This window comes from Amphiprion ocellaris, chromosome 3 (assembly GCF_022539595.1).
Source record: "Amphiprion ocellaris isolate individual 3 ecotype Okinawa chromosome 3, ASM2253959v1, whole genome shotgun sequence".
In the NCBI taxonomy this organism is placed as follows: Eukaryota; Metazoa; Chordata; class Actinopteri; family Pomacentridae; genus Amphiprion; species Amphiprion ocellaris.
The window spans coordinates 26,755,833-26,776,057 of NC_072768.1; the positions used below are offsets into that span (position 1 = coordinate 26,755,833).

At 39.1% G+C, this 20,225-nt stretch overlaps 1 protein-coding gene across 2 annotated transcripts; it reads right to left on the minus strand.

The window, feature by feature from the left end:
• Window positions 1-665: 665 nt before the first annotated feature.
• On the minus strand, window positions 666-19,367 carry iqub (IQ motif and ubiquitin domain containing). Of its 2 annotated transcripts, none has more exons than XM_055006870.1 (13): window positions 18,986-19,367; window positions 18,000-18,119; window positions 16,590-16,724; window positions 15,582-15,749; window positions 14,464-14,639; window positions 7,563-7,718; window positions 6,189-6,399; window positions 5,935-6,110; window positions 4,625-4,795; window positions 3,997-4,173; window positions 3,667-3,912; window positions 3,344-3,511; window positions 666-2,632 (listed from the first exon to the last, which is right to left on the minus strand). In XM_055006870.1, the coding sequence occupies exons 1-13, from the start codon at window positions 19,149-19,151 to the stop codon at window positions 2,435-2,437; spliced, it is 2,268 nt and encodes a 755-aa protein (XP_054862845.1). In that variant the 5' UTR covers window positions 19,152-19,367; the 3' UTR covers window positions 666-2,434. The 2 variants fall into 2 exon arrangements, with proteins under 2 accessions (XP_054862845.1, XP_023144615.1); XM_023288847.3 differs by having other exon boundaries at window positions 667-2,632; window positions 3,326-3,511.
• Window positions 19,368-20,225: the final 858 nt, after the last annotated feature.

Genomic DNA, 20,225 nt, shown 5'->3' on the forward strand with positions numbered 1-20,225 from the left:
CACACCTTTTGAAACACAAAAGACTTTCCAACAAATATTTCACAATAATATTTGAGATTGTGGAAAATTTTAAAGGTGCCTGAAAACTTTTTTCCACCATTGTATCTGTCAAAGCATGAAAATTTGCCATTAGAAAAATGCCACTATATTCAGAACGATATATGTGGTCATGGTTCCATTCTGCCAGTGTCATGGTAATGACTGGATGCAAGGCTAATTTACAAAGAAATTACACAAAACAACATGTCAGGTTTCAAAGACTGGACTTTTCATTGACCACTTCATTTTTTTCATATTTCAACTCACCCATAATCTGAGATTATTTGATCTACTTGTTCAGTATTATAGATTCTTCATCATTGTTCTGAGATAGTGTCATTCAAACAACCTCAAATTTCAATGTGCAAAAAAATGCCTGTCGAAGTAGGTTGACAGTGACGGCCAATTTAAAAATATTTTTTGCTCTGACAGTATTTGACATACAGTATAAAGTGTGTGTGTGTGTGTGTATATATACACACACACACACACACACACACACACACACACACACACACACACACACACACACACACACACACATATATACATATATATATATATATATTTGTAGGCTGCTGTTTTGTAATATTGCAACGGATTTTCATCCCATTCACCAGTGAGAAAATAAAGTCAGTACAGTCCAGTTCATTTTTAACTTCTGCTTTAATGCTGTGATTGCATGTATTGTTCACCAGAAATATTCTTAACTTCAGATACTTTAAATGTATGGCAGAAACACGCATACTTGAGCCAGATAACCTGTCAGGTGAGTTGGGAGAACAGGTAGGGGAGGGAATCCAAAAGTGCGCTTAGTTTTGTCAGTCAAGTAAAACTAACTAGAGAACAACACATAACATATCTTGACTGGCAAGCGCAAATACAGGCCAGGATGTCAGTCTTAAATGATGTGTAGTCCTTGTAATGTCCTGGAATGTGTAAGGTCTCAAGGTGGAGGCTGTCAGGTATCTGCCATTCACTACTTCTGTGGAGAGAGTTCTTGATAGAGTCTCCCATCCAGTCCAGAATTTCACCAGACTGGTCAGTTCAGACGGTGTTGCTATGGAGTGGACTAAAATGGATTAAATAAATGGCTACAACAAATTATCAAAAACAATCTAGGGTACGTATACCAAACAGGAAACAGTTGAAAAAATGGGCTGCATTTATCTATCATTGCACAATAACTCTTGATATAGCATGCTGTGAAAGAATGGTGGGCTATGAACAGAGCAGTCTAGGGCAGTTCATTTCAAGCTATTCGCTCACAGTTGTAACTACTTTGACTGCACAGTTTAAAACCTTTCAAGATCAGGAGTAATTTAAAATGAATCAAACCAGGACATTAGCTTGAGCAGAAAACACACATAATAAACAAAGTGTTACCTAGACTAATTCAGTTTGCTAGGTGACCAGTTTCTTTACACTGCTCTGTGACTTAACTGCATTTTCGGGCGCATAAATCACACTTCCACCCATTTGTGCGTTTATAAAATTGTTACTCAACTACCCAGCTGCAGAACGTGCTGTCTGTGTGACCTTACTACTGTGCTAGCGCGGCTAACGCTGAATTAGCGTGGCTAGCTCTGTATTACCGCGGCTAACGCTGAATTAGCGTGGCTAGCTCTGTATTACCGCGGCTAACGCTGTACTAGCGCTGTATTAGCGCGGCTATCGCTGTGCTAGCGCAGCTAACGGCATGCATTACAGATTATTGACTCACAAAAACAAACCACATACAGGACAAAAAGGATTAATACACTCACTGAAGCCCTGTCGTTCATGCTGGTAGCCGTGGTTGACCCCGGTCTTGTGAGGTCAACCGTCTGCATCACATGACCGGAGGAGCGCCACGTGATTGGCTGGGCATTGGTTCGATTTTGGCCAGGATCGATTGTTTACGCCTGAGTCCCCTGGATGTGAACAGCGAATTTTGTACATTGAATTTTTTGATGGCGAATTTTGAACATTGAATTTTTTGATGGCGAATTTTGAACATCGAATTTTTTTGATGGCGAATTTTGAAGACATTGAATTTTTTTGATGGCGAATTTTGAAGACATTGAATTTTTAACCGGTTTTTAGAATTTTAATGAGCTAAATTCAGGCATAAAAAATTCACATACATAATTTTGATGCAAAAAAATTCAAAAGTAAGAAATTCAGCAGCTTTTAAAATTCAGAATCTGATGAGTCTGATTTGCTTCCATACAGCACTCCTTATCTGTGATTATTTGAATTTGACACATTTAAATGGCATTTGTTTGAAAAAGAAAAGACAGCTGCCATAAAAGAGAACAAATTATATTCAAGTCTTCATTCGGAATGTTTGTAGAAAGTTACAGGCAATAAGAGGAAACCATTACAGAAGAAAGAAAACCCCACAATGTGTTTCTCAATGAGCAGAGTCTGGTGAAGGATCAGTGGCAAGTCTGTGTGTCGCCATGGTGATGGGCTTGGAGAGGAGTTGGTTGCTCAGCGCAGCAGCTGGCTGAGAGTCCAGGTACTCAGCCATGGTGGATATCTGGCTGAAGTAGCGTTGAGCTAGTCTATGTTTATGTTTAACCTTGTGGATGAATGTCGTCTCGTAAGCCTAAAGACACACACACAGGAGGGAGTTTATTTGGCAGTAGAAAAACGTGTAGACGATTGTGTATCTGTTAGCATCTGTGTATCTGTTAATATGTGAGCTTTCCTTTTAAAGGCTAATCTGAACCTTGACGTTTGTGTCAAAAAAAGATTGATTTTGTTTGAATGAACAGGTTAAAAACTCCTGTGGACCTGAAAAAGTGCTTGGGCTCTTAGAAAGGTTCCTGCAATGGAAAAAGGGGTGATCATTTTTTAAACTATTGGGAGCTTTAACAAAATTTAGGAGCGTATTTTGAAGGTGACAATTCATAATTTGACTTGCATTCAAAAGTTACAAGATTTTCAATGTTAATTACAACACCAGATGTAAATGCATAAAGATGTGATCAGATTTCATTATCCACACACAGACTAGGGCTGTTCCTGACTCTGGATTTTCAGAGTAAAGTCAGAATCACACCTTGGATTGACTAGTGCTCTTCATCTACACATTATGATCCATGTCCTCTTCTTTGACTGTATGGTACAGGCGTACCTATCAAATTACAGTTGTAACTAGTTAACCTCAACAGGTCAACTGAGAACTAGTCAAATCCAGGTTCGTCCGACTGAGAGGGTAGTCCTAATAAAGCATCATGTGTCAACATCAGATGAGTCTATATGTGTGATGTAAGTGTAAATGTTTACATGGACAGACCTTGTCGACATCCTCTACCTCCAAGTGAGCAGAAGTCTCCTCTTTTGACAGCAGTATGCAGTTCCAAGGGCTCCAGTCCCTTTGGTGCACCCAGCGAACAAGCACCAGATTGTAGAGGTCACTGCTGGCATTGAGGGCTGACTGAGACAACCAGACCACCTCTATCAGGTACCGAATGTCCTCCACCTGAAAGAAATGAAGATGTCAGAGTTTGGGTATCTGCACTACAAAAACGGTGCAGCAAATTGCGAGTCACAGAAAGAATTCTCCGGTGGCTTGGCCAAAACAAAACAAAAAACAATCCATCAAACTTGCAAATACACAGTGAAAGCACAGTTTACCTGCAGCAGGAAGGGGATCTTGGATTCCTTGTTGAGCTGCTGTTCATCAGCTCTCAGCCTCCTCAGGATGTTCTGGTAGCAAGAGAATTCATTGCGTGGTCTAGCTATATTGTTGAGTCTGGTGCAGTCCTTGCAGCGAGCGGTCAGACCTCTGGCAAATGCAATGAAATTGGTAGAGCGCAGGTAACGATGGCAGGAACGGCAGAGGAACACATCCTTATTCAGCTCTGAAGGATTCTGTGGAACCTAGGACAGATACTTAATTACACAGTGATATTCATTTTCAAGTGTCGAACATACCATCTCAGACCAGCGGGACTCTTTCCTCACCTTCAGCAGCTTGGCCACTGCAGGGTTGAACGCTGGTGTTTTGATGTACTGGAGGAACAGAGTACAGATCCTCTTCCTCAACCCCTCTAGATTTCTTGTCGTAACTCCTCGTTTCATCAGATCTACCTCCCTGTCTATCAAATCCACAATGTCTCGGGTCAGCAGGCACTTGTGCTCCTGTCAAATAAGGATAGACAATAATGGTTCTCTGTGAAGCTGTAGTACTAAACAGGAATTGTGGTATTGTGCTGTAAAAACCAGAGGACTAAGGGCATTATAACATCCAGTGAAATCCTATGTGTACCAAGTAAAGACTTTAATTTTAAAGGGTACCATCAGCACTATTTGATGAGTACCTTTGATAGCACTGTTACATTTCCTGTTTTTGCTATATTTACATTTAGTATAGTTAACAGATTTTTATAGAAGTAAATAGCTTTTTCATGCAGAATTTGTACACTTTTCTAGATAAGGGAGTGTTCTACTTTTGAATAAATCCTGGTTAATTTAGAGTAATACTGGCTGCTAAACAGAATTGTGTGTGTGTGTGTGTGTGTGTGTGTGTGTGTGTGTGTGTGTGTGTGTGTGTGTGTGTGTGTGTGTGTGTGTGTGTGTGTGTGTGTTGTACGTTGACGGTGCGTTTAAGTGTCATCAGGACGTGGCTTCTCTGCTCCTGGCTGACAGTGAACAGGTTGATGTTGCTGTAGAGATCTCGGAGCTCTCTGGCTCTGATGGTGTGTTGATTGTCCATCTCAATCAGACGACCATCTGCTGCTCGCCACTGATGAGGGGCTGCAGACTGGAACAAACACACCATGCTGTTAGTGGTGCTTTTACCACTACTAATACTACTACTTCTCCTGCAACTTGTAGAAGTACAAGTAATGGTAGCGGTAGTACTAGAAAAGCACTCAGAGAGCACAATACCCCTGTTTTTCATTAATGTTGCGAACAGAGAGACAGACAGATGAACACACAGACAGACAGACAAACCAACGCTGATTGTTACATAACTCGGTGGAGTAAAAAGTTACAAATACCACAGTTACTGCTTTTACTAATACTACCAGAATTATTACACCTGCTACATGTCTACTTCTACTGCAACTACTTCGACAGAAATACTAGCAACATGCCTCGTCATCACGTTACGACTGCTACTCCTGTTCCTACATCTTTTGCTACTACTCAGATTTTACTTTTAAACACTATTGTTGCATCCTCATTCTCCTCAGCCTTATATTTATTTTTCTCTTTCTACAACTGTGCCTACTACTCATTTCTAACATTTTGTGTGGTATAATATATTCTATACTAGATATTCTTGAGTTGTATCTTTCAATTGAAGCAGCATTCAGAAGAAACGCAGCTGGATTTGATCGGCACATGAGAAGCTAGTTCAGCTAAATCAACCTGCACCTGTTAGAACTATGGATGTACTTGAAGTTTTTAGTGAACATAGCTTACTAAGTAGCACTGTGGTAGTAGGAAACATGGCCACAGATCTAAGTGAAAAGAAAGATGAAAGTAAGAAGTACAGTGGGAAAGAGAATGATATTGCACCCACAAACCCACAGTGAAAGATGTTACTGAGAATATTCAAGTCTGGGGAGAACTTGCTAGGCTTGAGATGGACACCTGTATTGAATAGACTCCATCCCGACCAAGAAGAAGCAGCTATTCATTCAGTGACATGCTCCACCCTCTGATGTGCATATTTATGGAGAAAGATTTATACTGCAGGAGGATAACGAGCAAAAAAGGTTTGACTTGAAGACCAAGTAGTGTTGACTGTTGTGGACTTTCCTCCACAGTCACATGACCTCAACCCCATTGAACAATTATGGGGAACTTGAAAACTGAGAAACTCAAACATTCCTGACATGACTAGACGCTCTTTGGAACATTGTGACTTCATTATGGTCAGTGACCTCAGACCTTGTCCAGGAGGTGCTGGACGATTTCGTCGTAGTTGTTGTTCTGGAAGGTGATGTGATGGCGTCCGATGGTGGCGATAAGCTCTGTCTCCTGCTCTAGCAGCGAGCACAGAGCTGCCTTCCTCTCAGCTCCTCGCAGGGATGAGTTGATCTGCTGCTCCTCCTCTCTCCTCCACTCTGAAGCACACACACAGGTTAAACATTTTGCTCATCACCACCCTTTGCAGATACACAACACTCTCTTCTTAAACCTACTCTCTAGAGCGTGGTACAGCAGGTTGAGGTCCTCCCTCCTCTCTGGGTTCATCCAGCGCTGACGGCGGTCTCTCAGCTGCTCCTCCTTCTCCTCTCTCCTCTTCCTCTCCTGCATCTGCAGCCAGGTCAGTCGCCGCTGTCGCTCCTTCTTCAGCCTGTCCACTGCCTGCTGGGCCAGCCAGCGACGAGTAAATGATTGCAGACAGATCACCTGGGTGCATGATGAGTGATATACTGATCATATTTTATATTTACAATAAATGCTACACACCTTTAATAGTGCACTAATTTACCATATTTACAACCATAGTTACACTGCCATTCAAAAGTTTGGGCTCACCCAGACAATTTCATGTTTTCCATGAAAATTCATACTTTTATTCATGTGTTAACATAATTGCACAAGGGTTTGCTAATCATCAATTAGCCTTTCAACACGATTAGCTAACACAATGCAGCATTAGAACACAGGAGTGATGGTTGCTGGAAATGTTCCTCTGTACCCCTATGGAGATATTCCATTAAAAATCTGCCATCTTCAGCTGGAATAGTCATTTACCACATTAACAATGTCTAGACTGTATTTCTGATCAATTTAATGGTTTCTTCATTGAAAAAAATGCTTTTCTTTCAAAAATGAGGACATTTTTAAGGGACCTCAAACTTTTGAACAGCAGTGTAAGTCTTGAAGTGAAAAGCCTAAAAAAACATCGCATAATGGGATGAAACTGACTCTCATGATGGCCACCTGAAGAAAGGAAGATCAAGAGTTCCCTCTGTTGCAGTGAAGAAGTTCATTACATTTAGCAGCATGAGACTGTGGGAATCAGACCCTCATGGTTCAATTGCTGCAAAGCAGCCAATAATGAGGGAGGCCAACAAGATGAAGAGAATTGCCTGGACTCAGAAACATCAACAATGGACATGTGACCAGTGGGAATCTGGGCTTTGTTCTGATGAGTCCAAATGTGGTATTTTTGGCTCCAGATACTGTGTCTTTGGGAGATGCAGAGAAAGTGAATGTATGACACCTACAATTCTGCATTAATGCAGAATTGACAATTCAAGGCAACATGTATCCAGTGTGACTACAACATTTGCAGCAACGCATCATCGTGTCTGCTTTGAGCTAAGTGGACCCATAATATATTTTTCAGCAGGACACTATGAAGAATGTAACAGTAAAAGATATATATTTGCTTTGCTGACATTTTTTTTTCATTTCTACCTAAATCCAGATGTGTTATAGTTCTGTCTGATGTTTTCAGTTTTGTACAAAATAGCATAAATAAAGAAAAAACCTTGAATAAGTGTGTGCATCCAACGGCACAAAACATTGTGCATTACGATCACCAACATACAGTGTTTACTCACAGCTCTCAGCCTCCTGTCATGGTACTCGTCAGCAGTGGTGTACTTCCCGGGAGTGACCAGCTTGTCATTCATGCAGGAGATGTAACAGCCGATCCCAGTCATCTGAGTGGAGACGCTGACTGGACATTGCTGAGCCTGAGACTTCAGCTGTACTGTCTGACAGAGACAGAACACAGACAAGGGACTGAATTGAATGAAGCAACAATGCCTTGTTCAACAAATGAACAGGGCATTTTTTCTCTCTTGACACAATTCAAATACATCTTAATGTAGCTGATGCGAAATGTCGGACATCCATCCATTCATCCTTGTCGGAACCAAAAGATCAGAGATAAATGAGTTTCATTGTTGATTTTAAATGCATCTACTGTAAAATGCGTAACCAATGTTAACAACCACAAACTGTGGAAATATATGAACTTCTGTGATTCTGCCTGGTGACACACCAGCCTCCTGCCCTGCAGACAGACTGTAATGCAGGAGAGCAGGGTAGCTCTGACTATCTTGAGGTCACAGGCTTCAGGCTGTTAGATTCCCTGTAGGAAAAATGAGCTAGCACATAACATTTCACATTTCACACCTGTGACACAGACTGATGACGCTTGAGTTTAGTCTCAGCCAAACATTTAATTGTCATTGACCTTTTAGAGAGCTTGCACAGTGGCGTGGTGGTTAGCACTTTTGCCTTGCAGCTAGAAGATCCCGGTTCACATCCCAGCCTTCCCAGGATCTTTCTGCATCGAGTTTGCATGTTCTCCCTGTGTGTGGGTTTTCTCCGGGTACTCCGGCTTCCTCCCACAGTACAAAAATATGCTGAGGTTAGTTGATTATTCTAAATTGTCCATAGGTGTCAATGTGAGTGTGATTGTTTGTATATGTAGCCCTGTGACAGACTGGCGATCTGTCCAGTGTGTCCCCTGCCTTCGTCCCAAGTCAGCTGGGATAGGCTCCAGCCCCACCACGACCCTAATGAGGATTAAGCGGTGTATAGATGATGGATGGATGGATGGATGGATGGATGGATGGATGGATCTTCTCAGAGAGTCCAATAGGACATTCTAAACATGTTACATGCATTTAGTTGGTGCAACTGTATGCTATACTATATGCTCAGGAAGCAGAGTTACATTAATTGCAAGCATTTCATTGAGATGGACTTTAAAGTCTGAATTCAACCCAGATGGGAAACTTGAGTTTTCAGTTCTCTGGCTTTGTTTACTCTAACTTGATTGTATGTGTGGTCAGTGAAAAAAGACATTAAAGATGGAGCTCTGATACTCTGATTCACCATGGCAACAGGTAAATAAAGAACACAGCCTCTATTTCAATGCAGTGAAAGTACAAATAGTTGGTGTGACAGCATATTTATATTTACAACAAAGCAATAGTGCCTGAGCTGGAATGATGAAAAGAGTTGCTAAGTTAGCATAATTGTATTCAGTGTGTAGTCCTCGACTTCATCATTTAGCAGACATAAAGCTGCTCAATGGATGTTAAAGTTGTCATATGTTTTAACTACTCTGCCAGGAACGCGGCGAAGGTATATGACGATTGGCGTACATTTGTCTGTCTTTTAGTCTGTCTGTGCGCAACATTACTCAAAGACAGACCAATGGATTTGGATGACATTTTCAAGGAAGGTCAGAAATGACACAGGGACCAACTGATTAGATTTTGGCAGGGATGCAGTTTATAGTTTGGATCCATGGATTTGTAAAGATTTCTGTATCATTACGAGATAGCGACACAACGTCACTGTAACTATGACAACAATTGAACACTACGTCAGCTGCCTGCTGGCGATCACATGATTGCGATCCTACTACAAATCAACCGCTGCGGACTTCTCAGGACTTATCCATCGGAAATCATGCAACGACTGAGCAGCCTTGGCATAGTACTGTGCTCTCTCAGTGCTTTTCTTGTTTTTAAATGCATTCATTTTGCTGTCAGAAGATGAGGCAAAGAGCTTGTAACAGCAGAAGATAAAATCATAAAGATAAAACATACATTTCGACTTATGACTGCAAGGATTGCAACTTCGTAGTCTGATGCAGTAGTAACTATGGAGATGTGCAGCTGCAAGTGCATTTTTGCCATTTACACAACACTTAAAAACCTCCACAGAGTCACAGTGGCATAAATATAGACAATGTATAGATTTTGTTCAGAGTTGAATAAAATCCACCATTGGCAATATTGGAGTATAATCACTGTCTTGCCCTCACATTGATGACTGACTGGTGATGAAAGCAGAAACATTAGTAAAGGGAGGCCTGGGGTTCAAGGAAGAAGTACTCGACAGTGTTAGCAGGTCCAGGGTCCCAAACAATTAAGGGGCCTTGAAGTGACTGACCACAGAGACACACAATTATTCCAAAGAGCTGCACAACTAACACAAAGAGATGCCAACAGGTCAAAAAGAGACACAAAACGAACACAAAAAGATGGAAACTAACAGACATAGATGCAAACAAACCACACTGAATCATTGAAAAAGAAACACAAAATGAGCACAAATAGGTGCAAAAACATAATAATAACACAAAATGTTCAGAAAAAGAAATGTTAAATGAAGACCAAATGTAAAAAGAAATACTAATTTTGTGCCTTCTTCAGGTATTTTGATTCTATTTTGGAGATGTTTTTTACAAATCTGTCTCTGTGGGCCGCTGTATTATGGTCTATACGTGCTTGGGTACCAAGCAAATATCCAACTGGGATTTTAAACTTCTTCCGTTGCAAATTAATATAGGATTTGTTGAAGTTCGAAAACTTGCCAGTGAGCAGATGAGGTTGACAGAGTTACAGTTATCTGAGTTTTTAAAACCAGTTTTCTGGAATACACGTAGGTTGAATCATCAGGAAAAACAGCAAGAGACCATAGTGAGCCGAAAAAATACAGATTCACCAAAAAACTCACAACAGGTTACACACTGTGTCTACAACAAATTCAGGATAGAAGTGAACCACAAATTTTAGAGCGCTGTACTCTAAGAAACATCCAACCAGAGAGCCTGGGTGAAGGCTTAGTTTGATCTTTGAGAGGAAAATGTGTTTTGCTGTGAAAACCTAAAATTAAAGCAATTTCCAAGCCATTAAATGCAGATTTTTCAATCAATTTGTCTCTAAAACAAAATATAACACTCTGGGAGCAGCACAGTGGCTCAGTGGTTAGCATTTTCACCTTGCAGCTAGAACATCCCTGGTTCATGTCCCTGCCTTCCCGGGATCTTTCTGCATGGAGTTTGCGAGTTCTCCCTGTGCATGTGTGGGTACTCCGGATTCCTCCCACAATCCAAAAATATGCAAAGTATAAAGGACCCAAATTCATTGTGGTCATAATATGTGGAGTTTTACTTTGAAATGTACTTCTTGTATTTTATGTTGCCATTTCCTGCTAGAAAGGAAGTTTTTACTTTTTTATTTTGAAAGATCACTTAATGCAGGCAGCAAACTGAAACGTAAACAGTACATGGTAATGACACTAAGGAGCACAGAGAGAGAAACAAGTGATACAAAAAGTATAGATAAACGGGACAGTAAGGTGTGACAAGGAATTTAGCTCCAGGTAAGTGGCAACAAGGTACAGTAATTATATATTCTCAGCTTTATGGTTTAAAGGAAATACTGTGGTATTTGTGAAGCAAGCTAATGTGATATTTCTGTGTTTTATTTTCGGTCCTGGCTTTAACTAATTTCGACCGGTACGCTACACTGAGGTTAAATGATAATTCTAAATTGTCTGTAGGTGTGAATGTGAGTGTGATTGCTTGTCTGTATATGCAGCCCTGTAATAGACTGGTGACCTGTCCAGGGTGTCCCCTGCCTTCACCCTGAGTCAGCTGGGATAGACTCCAGCTCCCCACGACCCTAATGAGGATCAAGCTGTGTATAGATAATGGATGGATGGATAGATGGATGGACGGATAGCACACTGGAACAAAATATTTAAAATGCCTAAAAGTACTGTTTTGGAAAAAAAATCATTTTATCTAAAGATTGCATGCAAAATGTGACGTTCAGAACAGACTGAAAAGGGAAAGTTTTTCACCAGCTACTTGAAAATGATGACTGAACATTCAGATTTAGACCATTCTGATGTTCTGGAAGCCTCATGTTGGCAGCACACAGCTTGTATCATTCCATATTTATGACATTTTATATGAAACACTGTGTACACCACATTTCACCTACTGGTGCAAGACTTTTGGAAAAGTTAATATTATCTCTCTTCAAAACTTCAAAACAAAAACGACTGAAAAAATTCTCAAAATGTTATCACAAATGTGTGTTTTGTGACATGTTGATGATGCAACCACAGTTTAGCTGGCTGAAAAGGGGTGAAGACAGGTTTTATATGTTCAAACTGAATATCAGCCAAATTTTTGATTGAAATAAACACTAAAACCCCTGTGCTCACTGTGATCTTTTTATCTGCATGATATTGCACACAATAGAATATGAAGTCAGGTATGTGACCAGAGCAGACATGGCGTGAAAAATTCAACATCACTACTTTTAAAACAAGCACAGTACAGTTTATAACAACTCTTCTGAGGGAAACTGGAATGGCAAACTGCAACATAGACCAACAACACTTCTCATCTAATATAAATCCAATCAGTCATCCCACATCCAATTACTGATCAAGTAGTCTCTCCTTTACCGAACAACAAATATTCAGATTATTTAATTAATTCTTAAATTAGCTGACAATTAAAATCAGGCCTCATATCTGACTACTGGTTAACTTTACCAATGTAAACCTCCTTCATGATGTTGTTAAACTCACAGAAATCTTAATACTTGCTGCCAAAAAATGTGGAACATCTAAATGGAAATCACTAGCTCTTGATCCAGTCAGAAGTGGAGAAAATTACATAGTTGACAAACGAGAGTAAAACCTATTACATGTAAATTTTATTTCATCATCCTGCTTTAACATGATCATTTCCTCCTACAACAGCCATGACTAAAAGAAAGAGAGCTGCTGTTGTAGGAGTAAATGATCATGTTATAGCAGGCTGATGAAATAAAATCTTCAGAATGGACATAGGCTATCCATCTAGATCATGAATGTCTCTTGTTTGGTATGATGAGATTTGGAAAAGATGTCTTTGCTTCCATCCACAGTTTTCCGTACATACAATCCCACACATGTTAAAAATCCCTTCTTCTAACATAGTTTTTTCCTGTGAAACAGGATTAGATTTTGCCATAAAATTGTTTGATATAATAGGATCTCAATCCCTGGCACTAATACTAATTTCTAAATTCATTTGCAGGTATTGAACCCATACACAGGCACACAGGTCCTGTTCCAGAAAGAAGGTCTACTCAGTTTCCTGGATAATTTTGCTTTGAACAAGCTGGAGGATCCTAGAATTATAAATACAATCTGATGTAAGCTATTTTCCTTTTTTGTGATTATTTTGGGGCTGTATTTCATAAAGAACTTAGAACACATCACATCATACATCCCAACCACTTGTTCAAAAGGCTACACTGTAAAAAGATGGTTTCCAAGTCTGATTCAGACTTGTCCGATAACTCAAGTGTATACTTGAACTTTCGGGATAACTGTGCCTGTTAAGTGGTGACCTCATGCTGCTGTTCAAAAGTCCAAGCTATGAAGTCTTCAGAGAGCTTCAGACCTTCGTGTCCACCTGTCCCTCCTCTTTATTTAAACTGTTGGTCTCTTGCTAAACAGATATCCTGTTAGACCTGTTGCAGACAGGGGCTGCCATAGCAACAGTGCTGGTGCTACATATACTTTACCAGTCAACCTATTTATATGGTTTTCTAATCTTCAATTAGCCTTTCAGCACGATTAGCTGAAAATGTTCCTCTGTACCCCATGTAGATATTCCATTAAAAATCGGCCGTTTCCTGCTAGAATAGTCATTTACCACATTAACAATGTCTAGACTGTATTTCTGATTCATTTAATGTTATCTTCATTGAAAATAAAATGCTTTTCTTTCAAAAACAAGACAATTTCTAAGTGACCCCAAACTTTTGAATGGTAGTGTTGTTAGGTAGGTCGTGTGAATTTTCTGCTTACATAATAAACACTTTTTTGCGATCAGTGTGGTAAACTGTCTTTAACTGAAACCAAATCTGATTCTGTTTGCCCTAAAATACCATTTGTGTTGTTGTTCAACTTTAAAGGTATATGTACTATGCAAAATATTAGAGATTCTCCCTGAAAAAGCTAACATAAATATTGTCTTTTTCAAGTATTTTCAATTTTTTAGAGATAATTCCACATTCTTTCTTGTGAGCACCTCTAACCTTTTTTACACAGTTTAATTACACTGATTAGACACTTTGGCTTCAAAGTAGTTTTTAAAAATTGTCAGCTTTGAAGTGATTGATGAATCACATGGATGTAACATACATGTTGCACTGATGGGCTTAATTATGAAAAAAGTCAAACTAAATTTTTAATTCATTCTGAATGTAAATATTGTGTAAATTCATCTGTAGATAGATAAAATAATGTAGAACAAAGACAGAGTCAAGTTAATTAGATCTCGTGCTTCACAGGGAGGTGTTCCTATGACCATTTGTCTTCCGTCTCCTGGTCCAAGAAGCTCATTTACACGGTTTCTTTCTGTCTGTAATTAGATTGTTTCATAGCACATATAATCACGTTCTGTCTCACGCTTGAATGAGAACGCTGCTTTGCAGTAATGAGTGACCTTTACATACACCACACATTCACACACACAGACACACACACACACATACACTCAACTTAATCATGATTTTCGATCTGATTGTTTTCCTTATTTTGTTTTAAATTGCAGTGGAAACTCAAATGATCCCACTCTTCAGACTGAAGGTGACACTAATATTTTGTGTGATGGTTTTGTTTTGAAGGTCTGCTCTGTACTTGTGTGTCGCGGCTGAAGGTGACCACTCCTCTGTCAGGTCTCCTCTTGGGCAGGGTCTGAATGGCAGCATGATGGTACTCTACTCCTGTCAGCCGGTGCCTGTAGCCACCCAGGAAGGCCTTCTGCTGGCGAGGGCGCTCAATCTCCACCACCACCTCCTGGAACAAGCCTTCATCTGGAAATGAGAGAGACACTAACCCAGCTGTGTTCAGAAATGAATATGCTGTGAAGTTTGCAGTCAGAGAATCATAGTCTCTAAGAATAATCTCACTCCCATCCCCACTCCCTTGTCTTTTAAAACTAACCCTAACCCTATTTCCAGTTTTGAAATTTTGTCAGTTTTTAATAATACCTTAAAATAGTAAGTCAATCATTATTATTAATTATCATAGTTGATTTCAGATTCTCTTTTTGTTTTACATTGTGTTCTTAATTGCTAGTTTAATCCTTTACATTCAATGTATAAATAGAAATAAGAAAAACACAAGAAGAGGAAGAAGAATGATTAGTATCAATTAATTAAAACACTCAAAGTCTAGAATTATTTCAGTGGCCCACATTAGCCTCTATATCCCACAAAAAATCTCATATTCTCCATTTGAAGACATTCTTTTGCTCCAAAATGGTGCAGTATAAGACAAACCCATATGACAACGTTACAGTATTAACTGACTATAAAAGGAAATTATTTTTTTATTTGCTGTGTAGATGCAGGATTGCATTTTGTTGGTTTTATTTGATATATGATAAATCTACTTTAAGAATGAAACAAATGTACATAACATAAAACATTTGGATTAACAGTTACAGCAGTCGATGTTAATATTTTTGGCAAACAGTTATTCGTATACACTTACCTATATTGTGCATTGCATGCTACATTATTAGATGTTATAATTGGCCATATTTCCGTGATGAGCCTTGTATTTACATTGTTACACATGGAAGTTATATAGATATTTCCGTTGCAGGTCTTTTCCACAGCCTGATATTTGCTCTGTGCTAACTACTGTTCACTACAATCATCCATTTAAATGACTGAGGTCCATCCAGATTCGCATCCAGCAGACACACTTTCAGTTTGCAGAGGACAGTGCAGATGGCTGTGTGTTTATACCTGTGATGACTTCAACAGTAATAACGTCCCTCATGCTGTCATGCTCTTGGGGCCGAAGAGGGTGGAGTGGGTGGGAGCTCGGGTCAGTGGAGCTCATCTCCATCCGGGTGGAGCTGTGAGGCCGGACACCGAGCTCCATCAGGCTCTGCTGCTCCTCCACCACTCTGCCTGAAAAACAACCCCACACTGACCAGTCATGCATACGTGATGTTTGTAGGTTTCTCTGAAGATCCATTTTAACATAAAGCATCAAACTGTGACTGGTGAAGTTCAGATGAAACATTGTCATCCTCTGACAGCCAAAAGAAATCATGCTGAACCAAGGATGACTGTGCAAGTTGAACTATTTGAGTAATATATGCTGTTTGGTCAATAAAAATGAAACCGTATTTCTTTTCTGTAGTAAATAGAGCTCTGAAAAGCTCATTTCGGTGTCTAATGCAATGTTTCCAACATGGCACAGGCAGGCACCAAGGGCAAAGAGCTATAGCTGGGTGATGTGTATGAGCTGGAGAAAACTGATGTGAACCGAAGCAAAAACCCACATAAAGAACAAGAAAGACAATTTTTTGTGAGGGATGGAAACAAAAAAGTGGTGACATCTATCAGTCAAACAAGTCAGTCAAATCCAAATAATCATGAAACATTTTTGCTCCTAAGTATATTTGCAATAGGTCAGAAAAAAATCTGTTTTGCACATGAAATACTGATGGTGTTGTGAATAGATGATGTAATAAAAAATCGATCTGTTTATGCTTTAGGTCGCCAGGTGTGTTGCAGTGTCTTTAAATTATTCTGCCTTCAAACAGGACCTACGAGAGAGTGAGAGTGAGATTCTGAGAATCACTGGTTTTAAACTCTTGTGTGTCTTGTTGGCGGGTTCAGCCAAACCTATTATGGTCGTTTATGCTTTGACTGATTACTATCAGGCTGGGATAGACAGGTGCTACGATTAAGGGATCCCTCTCACAATGCTTCAAACACAAGAAGGTAGAGAAAGGCACATACCATCCAGAGAGATCTGCAGCACCTCCACAGGGACTCTGAGCTCTGAGGCAAGGTGACACTTCAACTCCTGAATGCTGAGACCGATGGCAAAAGCCACAGTCATGACATGACCCTCCGGCACTAGCACCACCTTCACTGCAATCACACAGCGACACTGTCTGTGATAGTCTGTGGATTTATCTGTACAACTTCAGATTATTTTTTATGTGGGAATTTATCATGCAAGTCTGTGTTTCATCGCTGGAAATGTAGTGCTTTTCATGAGGTCAGTACAATAATAATCATTGTTTCATTCATTAAAAATGAAAAAAGTGATGTAGTAGTATCACTGTGATGTTTTCTAATCAGTTCATCTTTTTCATTTTTTTAAAGTCTCAAACTGTCAAAATCAAATACCGTTAGTAAATTATTCATGTCTCTTTACTGTCCATACACTACCTTAAACCCATACAGCTTACTCACGGTCATTTCTTTGAAATTGTCATCTTGGTTGTTGCTAATAAAGCTCTAACAAGATATTGATCCTCATGTCGTATAAATCCTGTCAGGTTACCTAGGAACCGCACAGTGTGTTGTAGGTACTTCACTGCCTACAATTCATCCACACATCTTTCACAATCCCAGATTGCACAAATAAGACCTACTTTCCCTTTCTATGTTTCTTTCGTGCTATATCTTCTCACTCATATACTACCGTTCAAAAGTGTGGGGTCACCCAGACAATTTCATGTTTTCCATGAAAACTCACTCTTTTATTCATGTGCTAACATAATTGCACAAGGGTTTTCTAATCATCAATTAGCCTTTGAACATGATTAGCTAACACAATGTAGCATTAGAACACAGGAGTGATGGTTGCTGGAAATGTTCCTCTGTACCCCTATGGAGATATTCCATTAAACATCAGCCATTTTCAGCTGGAATAGTCATTTACCACATTAACAATGTCTCGACTGTATTTCTCATTAATTTACTGTTATCGTCATTGAAAAAAGCTGTTTTTTTTCTAAAATAAGGACATTTCTGAGTGACCCCAAACTTTAGTGTATTTACCAGACTGAAAATAAAATAACATTGAATGATCTGAATAACAAGTCACACTGTCAATGGAACAGGCTTAGTGAGTCAAAATTAACCGACAATATGCTGAAAGAATAAAACATACGATATACAACCAATTACACAGAAAAGCTGATAGTAGAACATTTCAAAAAAAATAAATTTACTAAAACTATGTCCGTTGTTGGGGTGTCTGTTTTTCTTTTCATCGTGCTAACTGTCTGTATATTACAACATAGAAAACAAATCATTTATAAGCAAAGTTTTGCAAGTGAATCTTGTGGCAATAAGAGATATTTAAAGTGGTTTAGGGTCCAGTTCAGGTATTCTTAAATCTTTCTACAGTCTCACCTGTAGCTGTAGAGTTTCCAACATTTTCTGCCATTTGGGCTATCTGGGGCTCTTTAGGCTCTACAGCATCATCGGGCAAATCCGCCTGAGTTGCAGCTTCTTCCACAGGCTCCAGCATATCTGCACAGTAAAGAAGGTTAGGATTAACACATAACACATCCCAACTGTAACCTGCCTTCTAACTAGTCCATCAAACTGGTTCAGACAAAAATGTTGATGATCCTGTGTGTAAAAATCCAGCATCAGCCAAACCTTTACATACATTATGTATGTGTGTATATGTATATATATATATATATATATATATATATATATATGTATATATATATATATATATATATATATATATATATATATATATATATATATATATATATATATATATATATATATACATACATATATACATATATACATATATATATACATATATATACATATATATATATATATATACATATATATATATATATATATATATATATATATATATATATATATATATATATATATATATATATATATATACACTTATTTCAGAGGTCCTTACAGGGTGACTCAAACTCAAACTCTTTCCCTTCCTGTTTTACATTGTTTTTACTCAGATTTGAATGTGTTTATTGCATTATGACCATCAGTATACAGGTTTTGGGATGGTATGTCTTGTATCACAATCCAGCCACAATTCAAAGTGTTCACAGCAAACACAGTACATTACAGCACGAAAGGCACAAGTGTAAACACCTCCATGAATAATGCCTGCATTTTACTGAGCTTTTACTGCTGCCACTGGCTCAGTGATAACAAAAATAAAAAATAACTCCAAACGCTAAGTGGAGCAGAACCATCTGTAATGTAATTAGTTTCTCTGATATTCTGCTGCTTTGACAAGTCAAAATATCTGCTATGACAAAGGTCAGACGCAGTTCGCTTCAACGTTTAGTCCTGACAGTTTCCTTTGTTTTCCTCCAGTGACCCGGACCCACCTGGGGGCGAGCCGGCGGCCTGCGGCTCCTCCTCGTCCCTCCCCGGCTCTCCGTCCTCCTCTGGCGGCTCCTCTGCAGTGTCTCCACCTGGTCCAGTGTTAGTTCCCGTGTTTTCGTCCTCCTCTTCTTTGGTCCCGTGCGCTTCACTTAGTCTTTGTTCCGACATTTCAGATGTAGATGATGGTATGCTGCTAACTGGAGCTAAACTACAGCTGAAGTGAATAAACGTGCCGAAAATCTGTCAACAATGACAGCGTGAACGCAGTGAAGACCTGGCTCACCGACAGCTTCTTCTTTAGCCCCGTTACTTTTTTATTTTCCTTACTTCTCGAGATTTGGAGATAGCTAACGGTGCAGCTAACAGCGCCCTCCTAACGTTAGTTTGATGTCTAGTTTACGGTAAAGTGTACACGTTGCTATGGCAACCCAATGCGCGTCACTTTCTGTGCTGAAGAAATATATCTGATCCATCCCTGGCGCTGTTTTATTTGATATCTTTAATATACGTTTAAATATATACATAACTAAATTACACACACATATGTACAGTATTTACTGTGCTGAGGATGCAGAAACGTGTATTCAGTAATACAGAACCCGTTCACACCAACAACTACATAAACCTGGACAGTTTAACCCAAACCCCATTTTTCTTTAAGGGGAAATTATGAGGATTATAAAACAGACCAGATGGACCACATAGAACACATTTCTGAAATTATTTTGGAAAAACACCCCCTAGTGTCCAAGATCTGTCACATCGGTGTTTATAGGAAATTTATTATAGATTATGTTATTTGAAAATAAATCAACTTGACAGTTTCTTCTTTAGAAACACAGAGTTGCCTTTTCCACAATATAAATCAAAATGACCTCTTTGTTAATAAGGTTTAGCAACAAATTATCATTCAAATTTGTTTTACAGCAAAAATGTGCAAACTGAATAATACAACAGTAAAACAGCCTTATATTAAAGGTCTTGTCAATAATATGTCATTGCTGTGAAAACTGAGCAACATATATAGGCAGCAAATTTAAGACATCGTGCAAAAACAAAATGCTGAAGGGAATCTGAACATTTGTATTGTTCACACCACATTTGAGCTATGCATTTCAGTTCTTATATCAGTCTAGGCTGTATGGTAGCATTTGAAACAAATTCTTTGATCAGTGACGCAAAGTCGCACATCACATTTCATGCTTCACAGGCCAGTGTCCAATGTTGTAAGTGCGAACATCA